The 22,209-nt window shown below is 41.1% G+C and overlaps 1 protein-coding gene across 3 annotated transcripts in view; it reads right to left on the bottom strand.

Annotated features, from left to right (window-relative positions):
- Window positions 1-22,209, bottom strand: part of RSU1 (Ras suppressor protein 1) — a 120,395-nt gene that overhangs the window by 49,727 nt on the left and 48,459 nt on the right. For 2 of the 3 annotated variants that reach the window (XM_075419440.1, XM_075419441.1), the window contains exon 8: window positions 18,917-19,049. In XM_075419440.1, coding sequence (XP_075275555.1) covers window positions 18,917-19,049 — 133 coding nt within the window. Of the gene's footprint in view, window positions 1-4,222; window positions 4,427-18,916; window positions 19,050-22,209 lie in introns of all 3 variants that reach the window. The other variant, XR_012763779.1, reaches the window with a different exon arrangement.

Raw genomic sequence — 22,209 nt, forward strand, 5'->3', positions numbered from 1 at the left:
ATATCTGCATTTTGCATCAGTTCCTCCCACGATTAATTTTGATCATCTCTGTATTCTACCTACGAATATTATTTTTACAAACTGATTTTTAACACCATTCGTATTGTTATGAATTCTACAATGCAATGCCAATTGTTTTCTAAATCTATCCTTCTTCCTAGAAAAGAATAAAATGGAACTGAGTGAATGGATGCATCTACTGAACAACATGTAGTTTCAGCACTAAACTAAAAATATACAGAAATGTGGGAGAACATTTATGGACAAGTGTGTGTGCAGAGACATACACCACAAGCATACAAACTCACAACTTGTTAGAAGTCCACCTCTCTCCTCCTAGCATAAACACAGGGGGTGTTTCAGCTTATCTTAACCCAGACTGCATACTTCTCCAATACGTATACTCATTAGTGCTCATGCACATATTCCTGTGCCAACATAAGAACACATGAGTGAAAGTGGCCTTTCTGATTCCCAGCTCCACTGTCTGTGAAATCTGTTTGTGGAAAGGAAGACTTCATGTGAAATATGTCCTAGTATTACCTAACATCACAAATCAATCCTTTAAGGGAAAGAGAAACTACTAACCTTCACCCTTGTTACAAGGGTCTCATTTTCTCACACATAAATGTTAAAACCTTTTTCAGTTAGGAACTAATGAAAGCAACTCCCACTACTTACTTTGTGAACACAGGTAAACCTGGGTCTAGTAAACCAAGATTCTGAGGATTAAAACTAAACATTAAACATATGTAAGCAATAAAACAAAGTTTATGAATAATTATTTAGAATAGCAGATACATGAGTATGAAAATTTAATTACCATTCACAACTCTGTAAGCCAGACAATACCAGGGATTTATATGTCCATAGGTAAATATTACTGGGAGGAGACGGGGCGGATATCAAGCAATGCTATGTAATGCTATACTTCTAAACCCAAATCTTCAGAAAAAGGAGCAAGCATCAGTACTGCCATAATCCAATAGGAATCCAAACACACCACCAGCATAGAATCATAGAACGGTTTGGATTGGAAGGGACCTTATAGATCCATCTAGCCCAACCCCCCCGCCATAGGCAGGGACACCTTCCACTAGACCACACTGCTCAGAGCCCCATCCAACCTGGCCTTGAACACTTCCAGGGAGGGGGCAGCCACAGCTTCTCTGGGCAACTTGTTCCAGAGCCTCACCACCTTCAGAGTAAAGAATTTCTTTCTTCTGTCTAATCTAAATCTACCCTCTTTCAGTTTAAAGCCATTACTCCTTGTCCTATCACTACATGCCCTTGTAAGAAGTCCCTCTCCAGCTTTCCTATAGGCTCCCTTCAGGTACTGGAAGGCTGCAATAGGTCTCCCCATAACCTTCTCTTCTCCAGGCTGAACAGCCCCAACTCCCTCAGCCTGTCCTCGTAGCAGAGAAGCTCCATCCCTCTGCTCATTTTTGTGCCCCTCCTCTGGACCCACTCCAACAGCTCCATGTCTTTCCTGTGCTGGGGGCTCCAGAGCTGGAGGCAGGACTCCAGGTGGAGTCTCACCAGAGCAGAGGGGCAGAATCTCCTCCCTCAACCTGCTGGCCACACTGCTTTTGATGCAGCCCAGGATACGGCTGGCCTGCTGGGCTCTGAGCACACATTGACAGGTCATGTCAAGGTTCTTGTCAACCAACACTCCCAAAAGTCCTTCTTCTCAGGGCTGCTCTCATTCCATTTTCTGCCCAGCCTCTATTTGTGCTTGGGATTGCCCCAACCCATGTGCACGACCTTGCACTTGGCCTTGTTGAACTTTGCGAGGTTTGTATGGGCCCACCTCTCAAGGCCTGTCAAGGTCCCCCTGGATGACATCCCTTACGTAAAAAGAAGCATGTAAAGAGAAGATGTTTTTCTATGCAAACCAAAGCGTCAAATATTTGTGAGTGCTCAGGTTACTCTCACTATTCTAATAAGATGCACCTGTGTGTTTCAAGTTGGTCCATAAGAACCTTTACCAGCAGACTGTCCTCCATAAAGTAACATGGATGTGGAGATTATTGCAACTCTCAGACACATATTTGCCACCTCCAAAGCTATGAATCTATGCAACGAGTCATTTGGAACGGGTACACGACTATCAGACTGATTTTGATTCTAAGCACTGCTGAATTTCTAGGGCAATCTAGTTGGTAGTGTGTCATCACATGAACAGGGTTGTACATCAGACGAAAGCAGGACAAACCAACTTTTCCAGAGAGATGAAAAATCTCATTTTGGCATGCGTCTACAGAATAGTCTCTAAACTGAAGCTAAGCATAAATATATAAATCAAAATCTAAATTGTGAAATGCCAGAAATGTCAGACTGAATTTCCAAGAATTTCACCCAACTTCAGAAAGAAACCATTTTGTTTCAATTCTGTCATGGTATAACCCGGCAGCTAAACACTAGGCAGCTGCTCACTCACCCCTCCCCTTCCACCACTAGTGGGATGGGGAGGAGAAAATGCACAAAAGGGGAAACCTGTGGGTTGAGATAAAGACAGTTTAAGACGACAAGAAAGGAAATACTAATGATAATACTAGTGATAATAACAATTATTATAATGAATACGCAAAACAAACTACATACAATACAATTCTTCTCACTACCCGATGACCAATTTGCAGCCCAAAAAAGTTCAGATTTCCAGCCAAGAGAGGATGCCAACTCCTGGAAAACCAAAAAGTCATATAGCTTTCTCCCCTAGCCAGTCCCCATTCATAAACTGAGCGTGACGTTTATGGTATGGAATATTTCCATTAGCCAGCTTACCTATCTGACTATGGTCTCTCCCAGCTTCTGCATACCTGCTTATTAGCTGAATACGAGAAACTGGAAAAAGTCCTTGATTTATAACAACAACTGAAGACATAAGTGTTATCAACATCCTTCTAGTCCTAAATCCAAAATATATCAGCTACTGGGAGGAAAATTAACTCTATCCCAGCCAAAATCAGGATAAATTCTCCTAGTAAAATTGCAAATTAAAGCCAATCAACAAAGAAAAAGGAGTCAATATTACTAATTAAAAAAAAACGCAAGATAGGTTAGTGGAGAAATTTGTAGACAACATAGGATGATCTGATGTACCAGCATGTAAAACTGGTTTTGAATCATCTCTCACAGTTGTACCAAAAGTACCACACCAGAGACTACCTCAGATGCATCAGGTCAGGTACAGTAAAAGTACCCAAATACACAGAACAGAATTCATCCTCACTAGCTTCTAACAAAAATGCAAGGTACAAGAGACAATATCATAAAAAGGAAAACATCGTCTGTCCCTCAAGTTCTCCATTTTATTGATTAGAGCATCTCTTGACCCTTTCTATCAGTGGTACGTCCTATGGAAGGAGCTGTGGGATCTTGGACCGCAAGAGCAGGAACCCATCCCGCTTGAACTCTGTGTGCTGAAGAAAAGGGAGACCTTCATGCTTTTTGTCTGATCTACAACACTCAAGAAGCTTCTAGTCAAGATATGGAAAATTAACGCGTGGCCAGGTAGATTTCACACTGGAAATGAAGGGAGTTCCCAGTGAGCAGAGCAAACAGACACTGTGTGCTCTAACACTGGTTTGCTGTTTACTGACTGATTTCTTACCAGCCATTTGAACAGCAGATTCTCCACGGTAAAATGGAAGTACGTTTTTGTTTACTGTATATGCATTCAGCAGCCTGGTATGACCTCTAGGATCCTATGGCCCCTAAGCTAAAGTTGCATTGTTTTGAGATCCTTGAGAAGTCACTGTTTAGAAGTCACTACAGCTATACGTGAAATCTGCAACAGATGTGGGACTGGGATTCTAACTTACACCTTGCCAGCTTCCTGATAACGTCTCCAAATTATACAAAGACTTGGATCTCAAACTCCCACTTCATGATTCATCCAACAGATGCTTCCAGACTTCCTCTGGGAGTACTCTAAAACACATATGTATTAAAAGCAAGCCTCTGGAGCCACTGTACAAATCACAGCATTTAATCCAAAATATTTAACAGCTCCATTAACTGTAGTTTTATATATTCCACCACAAAGCTGTCCTAAACTTGGACCAGTCCAAACCCCAGTCTCCCTTAAAATCTAGACCAGAGAAGATTAGTCCCTTCTATGCTGACTGCAAACGATACCGAGCAAAAGCCATATAAAAGGTAAACAGAGAGTTTGTTAGTTATTTTGACATGTTAATGACAAATGTACCAGCCTTACCTTAGAACTTTAATGTCTCGTTATAGCTTTGTCCGAAAAATAAAAAGATGACAAAAATCTGCTCTTGAAGTAAGATACACACACTTGAACTGTAGGTACGCTCGTAAAGAGAGTTGAAGAAAATGGGCAGCTGCAGTTAGATGTTAGCATTGACTACTGGATGTTATCATTCGCTTTAAAACCACCACACCTTTATAGCTATATCTGTAAGAGAAATAAAGGAATTATATCTAGTCCTCTTACACCTTATGCACACACCACTAAGCAACCCACCCACAGGAACCATTTTCAGCCATAACTCACTTGAATTGGAATCAGACCAGGGAGATAAAGTTTAAGAACTACATGACATCAGTGTTTTTCTAAGCCATTCATCCCATAGACAGTCCTATTTTCAGTCATACTTAGGACTACAAACACAGAAAAAGACAATGCTAAAGTTAAATATGTTTCTCCTGTAAAAGCATGCATCAGGTGGAAAAGCAAACATAGGGTTTCTTTTGTGTATCATTCACAGTTTTGCATCACTTCATAGCCATCCAGAAATATCCTTTCTGGTTATTAACACAGAATAAATTCAATCTCCCTTCAGTTATTTTTTTATTAGGCAAAACACATGAAAGGTAGCTACAAGAACTCCACTAATGAGACTTCTGTATTTTCAGCATCACCAGATTCATGTGAAATACACAGGCTGTCAGCATTTTTCCCTCCCCCTATCTTCTGCACATAGGCAAATCCAGACTTCCCATTAGTTAACTGTTGTTGGGGAGTTTTTATTTTTAAGTTCTTAAAAGCACTTGTGTTCTCTTCATAGGAGGTTTGCTTCATTTGGTGCATGAAGTGAAAAATGCACATAAGGAGCCAGGTTCTCCGCCTCGTGCCTCTGGACATGCAGCTGAGGGGCTGATGTAACCAGCATCTGCAACTTAAACTTACCTCAGCAGGCTGCCTCGTCCATGGCTGTGCACCGCTGCCTGCTGGGCTAGCGCTGGTGGACAGGCACCGAGTTCAAGGAGGTAATTCAGAGTAAAACTGCCAAAATACACTACTAGTTTCCAGCGGTATCAGCTCCCTGAACCCTCTTGCTACACGGTCCCACGAGACCCAGTGCTGACCTGGGCGCACGTGTGGGAACACACAGATGGGGTGGACTCACAGGGCTGGCGTCACTCGATTGCTTCATCAGTGTTCCATCTGTGGAGCAGTGGCCAAGGGCCCAGCTTTCCCCTCTGGGCCTCAAGAGCATGACTTAGTTTTTTGGTGAACTGTCTTGGCCCCTGAGGTGCTCCCTTGGCTATCGGGACAACCTAAAGCAACTCTTCTGTCCTCGCTACTGCTTCACATGCCTACGTTTGAGTACTGAGACGAAGCCAGGCTCCATAAAACAAAGCAATTTTCTGTTTTCATCATTCCCCAAACACCCGCCCTCCTTCAAGGACAAGAATACCAGCCTGCACATGGATTTTTCCCTCAGGCACATTCAAGCCAGGGAGCCAACAGCAGTTACCAGGGGAAGGTGACGCCACCAGCCACACTCCCAGCGCTGTTACCAGCATGTTCTTATCACACACCTGTGGCTACCTCCCCTGGCAGTTGCACAGGCCCGGCCGGGCCAGGGAAGCCATTGCTGCTACACAGACTGCAGAGGACACTCATCGGTAATACAACTGTTAAATGCAAGAGCGTGTTGGCAAGACGAACATTTTGCTTTAACAAAAAGGCAGATCTGAGAAGAATGCAGCTCTGGCTTTACTCGGTGGATGCTGTCTACCTTGACTTCAGCAAGGCTTTTGATGCTGTCTCCCATAGCATCCTCACAGGGAAGCTCAGGAAGTGTGGGCTGGATGAGCGATCGGTGAGGTGGATAGAGAACTGGCTGAATGGCAGAGCTCTGAGGGTAGTCACCAGCAGCGCTCAGTCTAGTTGGAGGCAGAGGTGGACCTGGGAGTGCTGGTGGACGACAAGTTAACCATAAGCCAGCAGCGTGCCCTGGTTGCCAAGAAGGCCAATGGGATTCTGGCGTGCATGAAGAAAGTGCGGCCAGTAGGTCAAGGCAAGTTCTCCTTCCCCTCTACACTGCCCTGGTGAGGCCTCATCTGGAGTACTGTGTCCAGTTCCGGGCTCCCCACTTCAAGAAAGATGAAGAGCTACTGGAGAGAGTCCAGCGGAGGGCTACGAGGATGGTGGGGGGACTGGAGGAAAGGCTGAGGGAGCTGGGCTTGTTTAGCCTGAAGAAGGCTGAGAGGGGACCTTATAAATGCTTATAAATATCTTAAGGGTGGGTGTCAGGAGGATGGGGCCAGACTCTTTTCAGTGGTGCCCAGCGACAGGACAAGGGGCAACGGGCACAAACTGAGGCACAGGAAGTTCTGTCTGAACATGAGGAAGAACTTCTTCCCTCTGAGGGTGACAGAGCACTGGAACAGGCTGCTCAGAGGGGCTGTGGAGTCTCCTTCTCTGGAGATATTCAAACCCCGCCTGGACGAGGTCCTGTGCAGCCTGCTCTAGATGACCCTGCTTCGGCAGGGGGGTTGGACCCAGAGGTCCCTTCCAACCCCTACTATTCTGTGATTCCGTGGTTATAACGACGGCCACAAGAAGCATGACTGGGAAATTCATCTTGAAACACCAAACAAGAAACACGTAAGTTTTTCAGCAAGCAGAAAAATGACTGTATCACATAAGAAACTAGAGGTTTAACTGCAACGAGTATCAGAGCTCCTTACGCAATCGGACCAGAGACTGCAGCATATTCAGCGCATGCCAGTACTACTCACAATGTATTTCCATCCCACCCTACTCCTGAAGCATACACGATCTACTGCAACTAATGATAAAAGCTTCAGAGTTTTAAGTTTTGTATTACATTTTACATAGAAGTTTCATGCTTTACCGGAATGCAACTGTCATGTACTATACACACACATACATACGAAAAACTACAGGAAGAAAGGTCTAGCACAAAAGGAAGCAATAGTGTCACAGTCATCACTATTTTAATGAAAGTGCAAACAAAACCTCTGACCCTAGCAGTAGATGCAATACACAAGAGTCAGAAACATGCAGTCTTGAATGATCTTTTACATGCCACTTTGTTCACCCTATTAAGATGCTAGTTGTTTCTTTGATTTATCTGGTAATAAATTTTTGATGACTAGTGAGTCTCATAAAAATTGCTCTGGTGCTGGCTACATTGATTAATAAGCCCAAAGAATCGAAACTGTCAGAAATTCATGTGCAAGAGTAAATTACTGCCAAACATACATTAGATATTCCATAAAATATAGAATAAAAAAGGTTGATTTGGTAATTTTATCTTGCATCAATTTGCTTGATATAATTTATATTCAGGATCATCACTGTCAGTCCTTGCACACCTTTCCTTTTTTTAAAGTCAACATTATAGTAAATCCGAATTTGGGACAGCCAAGAAATGAACAGGAGACAGAATATCAAATGCAATAATCGAAACTAACATTCAGAATTTAGCTTGGAAATTATATTAAATTGAAACGTGACCAAAAACCATCTTCTCAGAGTTGCAGCTTTCATAAGTAAAATTCAATTGTATTTTAGGAGTCAAAACTGGCACACCTATAATCCATGTCTAAATACCATTCTTCCAGAACCGTGATACCTCCTTACTGGGGCCTTTGCATGTGGCAGGTTCTTGCAATGCATCTTTGAAGAGTCCTCTCATTCCTTGGATAACTCCCAAAATCATTTAAGATGCAGAAAATCCCACAAAACTAGACACTGGAGCAGGCCAGAGGTTACTGGGGAATACATATCAATAGGGATCAAACCCCTCCTATTCCTATCAAGGGGAACCATACTTGCAGCACTGGGTTTAGGATTTGCTCCATTTACTTCAGCATATATTTACCATCATGTGGCAGCATTTTGTTGCAAGATATATGGTTGCAGGATTGTATACCTACCTGATTGTAAATTTCTAAGTGGATAACAAAAAGGATTCAGGGAATCACTGTTTCCCATTCAGTGAAATAAATGTTGCTGTTTTCATTCTAGCACTGGAGCCAGCTTCTTAAAACATCTGGCAAAACTATGAAGAGGGCTAATATTCTTGTATTTACTATTATTGCTTTGGAGAAGCTGGAGCAATTGAAATGGTCAGTATCCCAAGTAATTCTGTTTATTGTTTATGCTTCTGCATACTTCACTTTGGACTATAATTTCTTTCCCAATTTCCCAACCAAGTGTAATAAAGAAGAAAAACCGCAAGATATTTTTTTTCCTGAGGTATTTGATACTAACTGATTTTCAGTATATCAGATTTTTAGGGTTAAATTATTAACGTTGTTGGGTACAGAATAGAAAAATGTCATTGCAAAGCTACAGTCAAAAGGCCTTGCCTGAACAGGACCTAAATCTGACTGTTACCAACTTTAACAGTTAGGACATTTCTTGTTTAGATGGAGGAAAGTGTTGAAATGCAGGACTGAGAAATCCTGTGTCATATACAGAAGCTCCTGATTTTCAGGTTATACTTCTCAAGAAAAAGTTAATTTTCATAACAAGAATTTAAAATGAAATCTGATCATAACCATTTTCAACACTGTACCTTAGGTTTAAGGGTCTGTAAAAGTGCATATAAACCAGATGGCAGTAACACCTGCTAAAATAAAATCACGGCTTTTAAAAAGTTTATCAGAGCTTGCACTACAAGTGGCTCCAGCAAATTACACCAAAATCATACCCACCTCAGCCCTCCACTGGATAAACAGTTGATAAAAGCAGTCATAAAATTATGGACACTTCTCTACCTAACTGACAGCCCACACCAGGAGGGTAAAAAAACTGCTAAATATCACAAAAAACCCTCAAATAATGCGAGACTGAAATAAGAAACTGGAGTTCAATAAAAGGCAGCACGTAATAAAACAGATACGACTGTGTAGAGAATAGAAATTGCAGACAGCTCTGCTTGATTATAAAAGCGACACTTTTTAATTTATCTCTCAAATAAAACCAGCAAATGTGTGCAGTAACTCTTCTTGTTTGGTTGTAAAGAACCAATCTGAAGAAGAAAACAAGAAAGCAAATCAACTGGATTTTGAAGATTACAAAGGGCTAACAGGCTTACCACTACTCACTGTTAGCTACACGAGTTTCCCAGAAAACCCTTATTGCCATCAACGTTTTCCACATTAGTTCTCAATTAGTATTTTTTTGTCTGCTGTTTCCTATTTATTCTTCTCCCTGCTCCCTGTCACAGTCTCAAGGATTTTCTTTAAAATGCTCTGTTGTTTTGCCACCTACTGTAAAGTCCAAATCCTGTCTCTCTGACCCACCATGCCCACAGCAGCTAGAGCAGCGGAGAACACTATTGGATACCAGGCCTTAGAAATGTCGCAGTTCTGGTAAAGTCTAAAATCAGGCCATAACAGGAGGTGTCTCCATCTAAATAAACTAACATCTCTTTAAAACTACTGACACCAGAACTGAATTCAGTATCAGCCCCAGCTGATGGTGGAAGCAGTAAGCTCCTATTCCTGTACTCACTAACCCAAGGCTTCTTTTAGGCCCTTTGGATAGAGCATTGAACTGCGAGCTGATAGTGCACTTCAGTTACATTACAGATCTCCAACATTTTCCAGAGCCAACTGCTTTCTTGAAAAAAGTATTCACTCCTTTTTATCTCCTCCCGTAACCGCAACACATGGTATACCCTGCATACCTTATTCACACATGTCCAGCTCTGCTTTGAGCGGCTTTAAAATACACTGTACACAGGCACAGTTCATCAAGCAATCCAGGACGGCCCACGCTGTCACTGTCTTTACAGCAACTTCCAGGTCATCTACGATCTTTAGTCAGGAATAACCACATATTTGCTTCAAAATAACTGAGAACAGTGAATGGTTCCAGGTCAGATTACCAGAGCTCAAGAAATGTCCTTGTTGGTAGTTATTTCCCAAGACCTACCAGGCAGTTATTAATTCTTTTTAGTGTTTTACTGAAATTATACAGTGCTTATTTTCTAATGAAAATGTTGTGCAGCTTTACAAGCTAAATGCTTCACAAAATTCTGTGTAGTTAAAGAGTTGCCTTGACCAATCATATTTATAATCTCTTTTTAGGAAAGAGTTCTCAATCATATTCATGCCTTAATTGTATGAATTATATCAACACTATAGTCATATTCTTTAAATCTTCACTAGCAGAATCCCATGTCTCTTCTTCACTACTTAACCCAAAATTTATGTCAGAGTTAACTAGTTCATAATATCCCAGTTTGGTCTATTTGCCTTTGAAGGACGCTAGCACTTCTGCCACTTTTTGGCATTTCCTTAACACCACAATTTAAGATTGAACATTGGTAAGTCAGGTCTCCTAAAACTTTTGCCTGCATCTCCACAGGCCTGGAGGTTTAAAACCACTTCTCATAACAAAATGTTGGTCAGGCTTCTACTTATTGGACTGAGAAATAACTCACCTTCCCTACAAGATACATAAACATCATCCTGCTTGCGCTGACCACGGAACAGAAGCATAACAACGTGACTTTACTATGTCCATCATTATCAATAATTGGAATATTATAGTTCGGAAAATGTCTGGTTTCATTTCTAGGATTTATCATTATGAGAGAGCCATAACCAGCCTCTCCAACGACTAAGAGCCTAACTGGGCAGATTTCACTCTGGACCAGCGCATACTTCCTTCAATCCCACCCATCATTTTTCCTGCTCAGTGTGCCCCTCACCTGCAGCTGCACATCTCAACCTTTGCTTCCTTCTTAGACTCCAACCTGTCCACTAGGTAGGTCCTGAATTCTGTTTCTTACCAGTTTCTCTGGCACCTCCCTACCTGTTTCTCGTTTTGGATTTTGCCATACTTACCATTGATTTTTAACTCAGCTACTGATCAGTTGCCCTATGATCAGTTGCAACTTTGTCTTGCTTCCCTACTCAGTCCTGGACCCTACCATCACTGTTTCCCCACCTTGACTTCACCAAGTCCTCAGCTTCTCTACTTTCCTCACTTCTTCATTCCAATTCTGCTTCTAATGCAGCCCTAGACATCCGCCCCAATGACTTAAGCCCTGGGTTGTTATCCTCAACACGGTAAATGGATTACTGCATCATATTGTAAACTTTATATGAAAGTTCACATCAGAGGGAATGGTAATATCAGTAGTTAGACCAGTATTTATATGTGCAGTATCTGTATCTGTCAGATACATCAATGATAGCTTTGTTTTTATTACGTATCCATCTTAGTAATATATAAACACAAATATACAGAGATACTGTTATTCTTGTTTATCTTTCAACATGGGTTCCAGTTTGCTCTTCTTTAGGGAAGAGTTACAGATTTGCATGTAAATGTTGTCGAAAGATGTCAGGACTCTGAGTCATCTATTGTCTCTGTTGGAAATAATGTACTAATATATTTATCAATTTTTAAAATATAGCCAATAAATACAGCATTTGGTTGGAATACGAATCAGTATTCTTATATAAAATACACAGTATCATGCCTTTAATACAACAGAACCAACATAAATGACATTTTTATATTTCCCCACATCAGGTTTATAAAAGATTTTTATTTGTTAATTAAAAATTTTTACTGGTACATGATCAAAATGTGTGAACCAGGATTATTAACACTTGTTTATTTCTCAGCTATGATGGATCTTGCTTCCTGCCATCCTTTGAGGGCAGTTTAATTTGCCATGAGTTCATCTTCACAGATGTGACTTCTCAGAGCATCTTGCCTAAGGTAGATCACTGAGGTCATCCCTTTTCCACTATCTTTACCCAGTCCTTGAAACCACTCTAAAATACACGAGGTCATAGCTACCACTGGCACAGATGGTGCCTCCACATCAGGCGCCAAATGGTAAAGACGCCAGGCTAAAAAGTCACTGAAAAATAGATGTAAGCTCCAGCAATGGACTTTTGGACACCTAATACCATCTTATTTCTTGTACAGAGCCCAAGACAACCACATTGTGCAAATGAGAAAGGAAAAGTAGTACTTACTAAAGGTTCATCCTACGAGAACATGCACAAGAGCAACCCCTCTATGAACAATGAGAGTACCTGTTCTTGAAGTATAACTATTTGTAGAGCTGAGCATAACAGACAACTAACACATGAATCCTTCTACTCCACAAACTACCAAAGAATATCAGCGACAAGTGAAAAGTAATATAAAGAAGGAAAACAACATTTTTTATGGCTTATTTTTCTTAGCAAGGCAGGGTAGACTCACACTATCCAAGTTCTTTAAATCTCCATTGACCTCTCTGCATCACACAAACAGCTGAGGCATCTAACCGCACTCCTTTGAATCAAATCTACATTAGATGTTTGAAGCAGTTGATCTGTGCTCCTCTCTATGGTCTTTCTCCCAGAGAGTCCAGAATACTCACGTTCTACTCCCACCATTAGAAATTACTCCTAAAATCATATTGTGCTCCATTCGGTTCTTTCTGATATTGTAACAAGATGAGATAATGACTCGATAATATAAGTAGTTATTTAATCATACTGAGAGACTGCCTAAGAGATGTGTATTTCTTCAATCTAAGTGGGGAAAGGAATATAATGAAGATTTTTATAACCCCAAATGAATTGTTCTTAATGAATATATAATTTATATAATAACAAATAAATTGTAACAAATTAGGTAACTAAAAACATAATCTTTTGCCTTCTTTATATTAACAGATAACAAAGCTTTGTCCCCCTTAGCTTAATGCCAATTGCACCGTGCAGTTATCTTAATACATATGGGGGATTCATCTGAATTTTTCACTCAAAAATCATGAGACATGAATACAGGAGCACAAAGGTCTGCCTGCGTCACAGACATGCCATCCTCTGCCACAAGCAATCATGTCATATACTCCTGTTCAAACTGATCAGTGTTCACTTTGAAACAAACAAGATTTTGGCCCTCATTTCTTCTGTCAGAAGGCTGTTTCTGTCAGACGGTTATTACCTTGCTCCCTTAATAATTAGAGACCTTCCTTCAAACATACACCTGACCAGCTTATTTGTATTTGTTCTTACGTCCATTTTTGTTTTAATGCCTTAAATGAAGTCTCTTCCCTCCCCTCTTCCTCCCAACGACAGCAATGATCTCTGTTATCAGTCTATGCTTTGCTAAATAACGCAAACACCTTTTAAATCTTCCCTCGAGTGTTCACTCCTTTTATCATCCCATTATCCTTCCCCACTGAAGGTGTACTGACTCTCTTCTGTGCTGCTAGCTTTGTGTCATCAGCAAACATCACTTAAACACTCCTGCTTTTTGTGCTAACAAAAAAAATTAATTTTTTGCAGGTCCAAGACCGTGCTGCACAGGTAACACCATTCCAGGACAACCTTTCCTCTTATCAGTTCAACCTGCTGATGCCTCTGTCTCAACTGGTGGCAATTCCCACTTCTCCAGCATGCTTCCCAACCACAAACGCACGGACTTTTTACATGTTTGTCCTCTTTTTCACTCCGTGATAAGGGGTTTTACTGATCATCTTTACATCTTGGATAGCACCAATCACGCAGCTGAAATTTAATAGGCTTAACAACTGTGGAATAAAACAGGAGTTATTTCACGATACTATTTGTATTCTAGTGCATTACTCTGAGTATCTTGCCAGTCTCCTCTAGTTATTAAAAATAAATGCTGAAATATCCTTCATTAATATAATCCAGAAGAAGAATCTCTTACTTCATGAACTGTGTCTGCTACCCTGGAAGCAGCTGCTACATAATAGTGGGGGTCGAGCACAACAATTCATTCTCAAGAAGAAAGCAGGGGAGATTATGTCTAAATAGAGGACTGACTCAAAAGTGGATTTTTCCAGACTGTCACTGCTGATAAAATGAGGTTTTCAATTACAATGCCTAGCACAGAGCAGCCTGCCCAGGGAAACCTATGTTCCAATGCTGCCAAGCGATATATGCTCACCATAGCATTTATCAAACCATTTCCTCTGCTAACAGTTAATGTGTAAGTCTTTAAAATGGCTTGCTCTTCTACCACCTTTCCTGATGGAAATGTTAGAAGTGCAACTCGTTTCCTTTCGCAAAACATCTTGCTGAGACTCTTGTCTCCAAACTGACTGCCTCGTGGGGAAAACCTGCTTTCTAGAAACCTAACAAATGGTCACTGTTCTATCATAATTCTGCCTCAGTGGAATAAGGAGGTCAAACAGGGCGATAACAATCATTAAATAAAGTGTTGGAAGGTGATTGCTGCGTTCAACAGCAGCTTAAAAATGCTAGAAATCTGAATGCTGTTCTAAGCACTCAGGACACAGCAAATTTTTACCTGAGATTAACATTCTCAGGTGATGATGACTGCAATAGACTCTGCTGTCATAAAAGCAAAATCACTATCCTTTCTGTTATGAGAAAAAACAGGCAAAGAGCAAGTTTCACATGAAGATTGATCAAGAGCACATGATTAATGCCTGAAATGTACCCAAAGAGCAGCTTTCTGGATTAACTTTGCTGTAAAAGCCATACACAGGTACCAACTGCACATTTCAACTTTACCTCATCTTAATCAAATCACTAATTATCTTACACTGATCCTGACAAGCATCACCGGATTTCCATTCTTCATAGGAGTTTAATTCACTGTTTTCTTTCAAACCTTCATGTCTGTCTGCACTTGCTTAAGTACATTGTAACCACTAAATCATACAATCCATCATTTCTTTGTCAGTACCCCCGACAGAGAAGATCCTCTGAGAAAATGCTTACAACATAAAGGTCACTTTGAAAGTTGACTAGAAGCATGAATAAAAAAGAAAATGTCTAGTTAAGCCCTTTGAGAAAATGAGGTTGCCATTACCCTTAACTGTTTGAGTAAGTTCTTCAACTGCTTTTCAACACTATTGTGACACCACACAGGGAGTTTAATGGCACCTTCTGAGTATACAGAATCAAAGCCAAAATTCCACTTACTAACTTAACTTTCAGAAAATTAGTATGGCAGTCAGAGATTAACAATTGTTATATACTTGGCAAACTGACCTATTTCCAAATGATGCTGTCACAGGATGATATGTGCAATGGGTGTATTTTAGCCAACAAAAGCCAGCAAAGTGCCAAGAGCTGCTGAATTTCCTCTTAAGAATTAAGAGCCCCTCCACACACACTTTCAGCACAATATAGGGCCCATCTTTTTGTCAGCACAAGTCTCCCTTGAAAAACGAGGGTTGAAAAAAATCACCTGGCATCATTTCTCATGAAAGGTAAGGAAATTAAAGGAAATGAAAGAAGCTACAAAGCAAGCAGAGCTGATCGGAGGGTCCTACTGGCTAACATGCTCCTGAAGTGAAGTGCAATTCCAGTTTTGTATTCGGTGCTTCAGCACCACGTAAAACAGGAGTGTGAAAACATAAAGTATGTGAGACAAATTACATTGTATTTTTAGTCATAATCATCCCTCACGGGTGCCATCCCTACTTACTAATTAATCACTAGAGCACGAATATCCTAAGACAAGGCTAAAAATGGGGCATAATTTTTCACTAAATACACTTGAAACAGCCAGTACATTTCACACACACACAAAAAAAAAAAAAAAGAGGTTTGTGAACGACTTGGTAGTTGCTTTACAAGCGCAACCTCACACAACCTGAATGGAAATCTCCAACCGCAGCATGCAGTTATGGTTTGTGCCAGCCATCAGTAGAAACCTTAAGGTTTAGTAACATGACTGCAAGTGAGTACATTGCCAAGAATTACTGAGTTACCACTTTCTGGCTAAGATAACACCGTATTTACTCAGTTGCTGTTCTACTCATTGCAAACACAAAATAAAACGCATTAGCATAAACCACTTAGTGAAATGTAACTTGCTAAACCCTTGAACTTGGTACTTGTGATTGTATGAGCATACCTTCTCTGTCTTAGCTAGTATAGACAATGTTATACTTGTAAACAAAGTAAAATCAATATTTCCAATCAGCCAGCAAAAGCAATAGGCATAGGGAGACAATTATAATCTCTAGAGCTCAAAATCCATCCACCATATAGATGCGCAGTTCCTGGTTTATGAAAGTCCACATCTTCCAGTACTTGAAAATAAACTTACTGATCTGATTGTCAGCTGCTAACGTATGTGAGCTGTTCTCTCTTCTCTGTGTTGCATGGGAGGTTATCTAAAGAGCATTCTATCCAGCCATCCATTTAAATGTACTGCTTTGTCTCAGAGTAAAAGTTAAGGTGTCTGGGTCTATCAGACGTTGCAAGTTAATTTTTAATTTTTCCTTTTGGCTGAATGATCCAAAAAACCCCCAAGAACTCAATTTTGCTTAGTTAGATATATACAGAGAAAATTACTATGTCCACATCTCAAACTTGTAATTTGCTTCAGGAGAAAAGAGACACACTATCTGAACATAGGCTCTAAAAAAAAAAAAATGAAGTTGAAGAAGGTGTATAGTTGTTAGCAGGAAAAGATCAAAATTCCATCACAGAAAGGAGTTTTCATTTCTTCTGTGTTCACAGCTTATTTGCTTTTGTGCACAATAATGCTACTAGACCTGTTACCTAGATTATTCCATTGCTTATGAGTTTTAACACCTAAAATCAAATACAAATAGAAAAACGTCTGTAGGAGGTGGCATCCAAGTAATTCTCAGATCACATATTTAAAGGAAACTGGAAATAAAAAGGACAATCTTTCAGCAGGAAAATCCACAAACTCTCTTTACAGCATTTGAAACAAGTACAATCAAGAATCTAAAGAAGTCACTACCGGATTCTAACAAAATTATACAGACATTTTTAATTTATGGTTTAAATATAAAATGGCTATATGCTGAAAATAAAAAAAATTACATCTAATTATTAATATCTGCATGCATTTGGTTTTCATCACTAATCTTTGAAAATAATGACATTTTAACTGAATAAGCTTCTAAGATCAAAGTAGAAGCCATGAATGAGTCATGGAAAGATTCTTTGATACTGTTTTTCCCAGCTATTAATGACCAGAGTCTTCTTTCGTGTACACTGTTAACTATGTAGGCTTTCAATATTTACTGTGGTCAAAATCAAAATCAGCCCATTAGCCAACAAGACACCGTTACATCTCAGCAAAAAAACAAGACAGCAAACATAATCCGGCTAAATTAAAACAAAGAGCAATAGCTGAGGCAAGTGACGAATTACAGAACCTTTTATGTTAATTTTGATTGCACAAGCAAAGTTGCCAGAGCAGTTTAATACATCCACAGTTATAAAATCTTTTCTTAAATTATAGATACATAACAACAGTCCCCCCACCCCACCGAATATGGGTCAAATTCTCAAAAACTGCACTTCAGTCCTTGAAACTTTGCTGTCCTCATGATGCCCAGAGTGGTCCCTGCAAGAACTGTATGAGGGTCCCTAATATAAATTGCTCAGAAAATAGAAATATGAAATTAACAAAAAAAAAAAAAAAAATCACAAAACATTATCAAGAAACCTAGATGCAGCTACACAACTGACTGTGGAAGGGATGCTCTAAAGAAGATAGACAGTTGTTTCCCTACACCATGTCTGTAGTACAGAGTACTACTGGAAGCAGGGTGTTGCAGCCTACTTAGATCAATGAGTAAATCTATCTTGAGAACACATATTACAGCATAAATATCAGCACAGTTCTGAGACACAATTTTTGTAACCACTCTCCCATCTGTGATCCTTCTCATTTAAATTCTGTAAATGAAGAACAGCCTACAAAAGCCATTGCTGGATCATTTATTTTCATATAGAAACTTACATCTCAGTTACTTCACTGGAATCCCAAAACCTTCACTCATGAATATGCTCCTTTGGTGACTGAGTTCAGACAGCTACCATTTACACAAATCGTCAGAAATGCTTCTAAATCATTAATAGATATATATAAATTAAATAAAGGGGAAATGCAAAAACTAACTCTCCAACCTAGAGGTTATACTGTGCGTTGTACTGCCTACTGCTTCTAGGAAGACAGCATCAAGGTTCTTGTCAGATACATAAAAATAACTTCCCATCTAAAGTTTTACTGTGGACTGGTAACACGGAAAGTTTTACTGAAAAGAAATACTTCAAATCAGTGAATGATTAAAGACAGTATTTACTAAACAAATGTTTAGCATTTTTATGTAGAATTTTGAATTAAAATGGAGAAGTCCCAGCATTAGGTTTATTTTTTTCCAATTACACTGTTGAAGAAAGCACTAATACCTGTATTTGAATTACCAGGGTTGTAGACTTTTGTAAACCACTCCAGACCAAAACAGGTTTGAATTCTGGACATCTCTTTCAAAATGTAACAACCTGCATCCAAAAACACTAACAAATACCTATCCCAATTTACAAAACCTTCCTGTGCATACTTAAAACTAGTACTTCTCAAAGGCTTGTAATGCTTGTTTTTATGCATCTCTCATATTACTTAATAGCTCTTAGAAATTAACAACAAATACAGGACATTATCAAACAGTCTTTGTGCTTTCCTAACATGTCTAAATCACATTTATCTACCCTTCTTGTCAGCAAAATTCATTAATATAAATGCGCAGGTTTGCATATTTGCCCTGAATACCAAGCTACTGCAAGGATTAAGAAAGAACGGTGTAGCTGACAACACTTTGCCAAACACTATACAGAAAAAAAACCCCAACACAGCTACAATACATAAGTGATCTGCAATACTTACTATTTATACGTTTCTGAACGAATGTATTCAAAAACATGAGACACTCCCAGCTGGAACTGGTCAGCAATAGGGGTAACCCAAGGATTGTTCTCTGCTTTGAAGACTTGCTTTTGACCAGTCAAATCCAAATTACCTGAAAGGGATTAAACAAAATAGCATATGAAAAAAATTTGAACTATGAAAAATCTGAAAGAAATATCTTGCTGCGAATACAAAACTTTTCATTCATTTCCAAGAGTACAACATAGCAAAAGCAAGTACTTCAGTCTCAGTGGAGATGAATAGGAAGACATAGTAGTTCCCACCATGACGGATGCAGATCTGCCCTGTTCATTTCAGTGCTACTAGATAACGTACGGCAGGATTGAACTCGGCCCACTGCATATAATTATTCATCAAATTAGTTTTAAGCAAGGCTTAATAGCGCACAGGTGTTGGGTCCTCTCCAGCACAGCCTGCAGGAACGAAAGGAGAATGATGCTGTGGTAGGAATTTGCTCTGCTGGAGCTTTGCATTGCAAAGCTTTTCTCCATCACCGCTCCACGCATAGTGTCAACAAGCGATGCCCAACAGGCTTTTTATCTTCCCAGTGCCCAATGTGCTGTTTGTACCGAGATCCTACCACTGATCTGTGGTTATAGCTCTCTATGCTGAGAGCAACAAACAAAAAGCATCTTTCTTGCAACATGCCAGTTTTACCCATTCAGTTGACAGGAAGACTTAAGAGACCTATTAGGGGGTTGCTTGGGGTTTTTTTGTTTGTTTTGTAAATGTTTACCACCCAAAACCAAAACAGTACATGCTCTACTGAAACTCCTCATGACTATGGATACAACAGGTTGAATTCCAGGATGGTCTAGCCATTTAAATATTTTCTTGTGTTTTTCAAATGAATGTAACAAATCTGTGCTACATTTTACATTTATTTTTGTGAATTTTAGGATGAAGAGAGGCCTATTCTCCCCCCCGAAATATAAAGTAACAAATAAAAAAACCCCACAGTAATCTTTAACTATGAGAAACAAAAAAAAGAGTTACAACGTTTAGAAGACTGAGCCAAGTTGTCAGAGAAATGTGAAATCAACCTGATCTGCTAGCTTTTCAAAATTAAAGGCACCCGTGTAAGCTGCAAGAACTCGCGCGCATGCTGCGGGAGCCGCTGCAAGCCGTGTGCTGGCTGTCCACTTCAGTTGCACGTTCTGCCGTCACAGCTAATCGTCGACATGCTTCTCTCCACAAAAAGGGTTAACACAATTAAAGACAGACCATTATACCGTGTGAAAAGATGTCACGCATCTCATATCGGCCCATCAGCAAGTTACCGTTGCCTCCGCGAGCTCATCCGTCAGCTGTCTGAGGCCTGTTCTCTCGGAATAACAACAGGCAGGGAGCCTCTCGCCCCTCTGTCAGTCAGGCAGCAGCTGCCCTCGCTGCCTCACGCTTCGCTGCGCCTCGTTAGGAGCCTCGCACCCATCTCCTTGATTAAGCCCCGTTCTAACAAGGATCAGGAAGCAGGATTAAGTACTGTGACAAAGAGGACCTAATAAGCTAGAAACTGGTGTGTCTAAATCCACGCTGGCTGGCTCCAGGCGCGGGCTCACGCTGCTCGCCGTTCAGTCCTCCGGCGCCGGCCGCTGGCGAAGCAAGGCAGCCCTGCGATTAGCCGCAGCCCTCTGACCGCTGCTGCTACGAAGATCACGTATCACTCAAGGGCTTGCTTTGCAACTGCAAATTGGATTCTCTATTTTATTACCTCCAAAAATCCACACACGTTGCCCTCTAAAACTACCGGCACTGTAAGCTCCCGCTTGTAATTACAGCTCTGCAAGTACTGCATCAGGATAAAATGATCAATCTGTATACAACTAATAAAAATAGTTTATTTTGGGGAGACAAGCTTGGCCCCATCATGGGTCAAACTCGATGCTGCTTACAGGAATAAGTCACGCATTCCCAAAATCTCAATAGCCAGGGTCTCAACTGAATTCTCTCACCCCAAGCTGTGTCAGTCCCTCAGCGTAGCATGCCCACTTCCATTCCACATACCACATGGCCAATTTAAATGTAATTAATTGTAATAGATACTATTCTACTAAAACTAAAGAAATCTTACAGCAAAAAGAGGACTCAAGCGAAACGAACTGTAGGCCTCCATGCCAAGGTAATCACTTCATTTTCCTCCACCTTCTAATTTTCCCCAAAACACACTGGGCCCAGGTACAGACACTACCTTTCACCTTCGGAGAGAAGGGGCAGGAAGAGGCCCTGAGGGTAAAATTAACCTCACTGTGGAGAAAACCGGGGCACACAAAAGCCCATAATCTGCACTGACCCCCCGCCCAGGAGGCCCCTCCAGCAGCCCACCTGGCAGCAGCCCGGCCCGCCGGCCACCGACAGCCGGAGCGAGTGGTCAGCTGCCATCTCACAGCCCGGTGCTCGCACCGAAGAACTTCATCCAGCGTTACAGCACGAAAAGGAACAACCTGTTAGCCCTCACGGCAAGCACCAGGCAGGCACTCCTCCAGGCAGGAGGGAAGGTGGGCTGTGTCACGGGGAGTTTGGTACTGAAATTTCCATTTGGAAATGAAGGACACAAACAGGCAGAAAATGAAGCAGGGTAAGAAGTTCACAGAGAGCCTGGCACACCTTATCAGCACAAGGGAGGAAACAAAGTCTAATATTCCTGCCATAACATAAGCCACTTGAGAACAAAGACACCGTATAATTAAATCTGAGACAGGATGAAAACATGTCACTCCTGCACAGCCATTTACTGCTTGGGGCCACATCCTGGCATCCGTTCTGCGCTTACAGCTAAACCCTGAGCGAATCGAGGGCTCACCTAGTTCTGCTCCGGCCGCAGGACAGCCAGGAGCCCCGCACACGAGGCCAAGGCCTCAGGAACAGCAGGTGGAGGCCACCGAACATGCGGGAGCCCGGCACGGACCCTTCTGCCCCCGCGCACCAAGATAAACCCAGCAGCGCGGAAGAGACGACCAAACCCGCCTGGAGCCATGGCTCTGGTACCAGGCTCGCTGCAGGGGTGCTGGGCAGCCGGACACCTTACAGATGTGTCCCTGTCCCCCATCAACAGACTCCTTGCCTAAAAGTTTTTTTTATGGCAGCACTGTGCTGAGAAATGCTGTTATTCCATCCCTGCAGCACTAGAGCCGGGGGCCAGAGAAAAAGCCATGGCAGATGCGCCTTTATGCATATTGTCTTACAGCAGCATCAGCAGAACACTATCCCCAGGCCTTTAGGAAATTTATATACTGTTCTGCTACACAGATCAC

The sequence above is a fragment of the Opisthocomus hoazin genome, chromosome 4, assembly GCF_030867145.1.
Source record: "Opisthocomus hoazin isolate bOpiHoa1 chromosome 4, bOpiHoa1.hap1, whole genome shotgun sequence".
NCBI lineage: Eukaryota > Metazoa > Chordata > Aves > Opisthocomiformes > Opisthocomidae > Opisthocomus > Opisthocomus hoazin.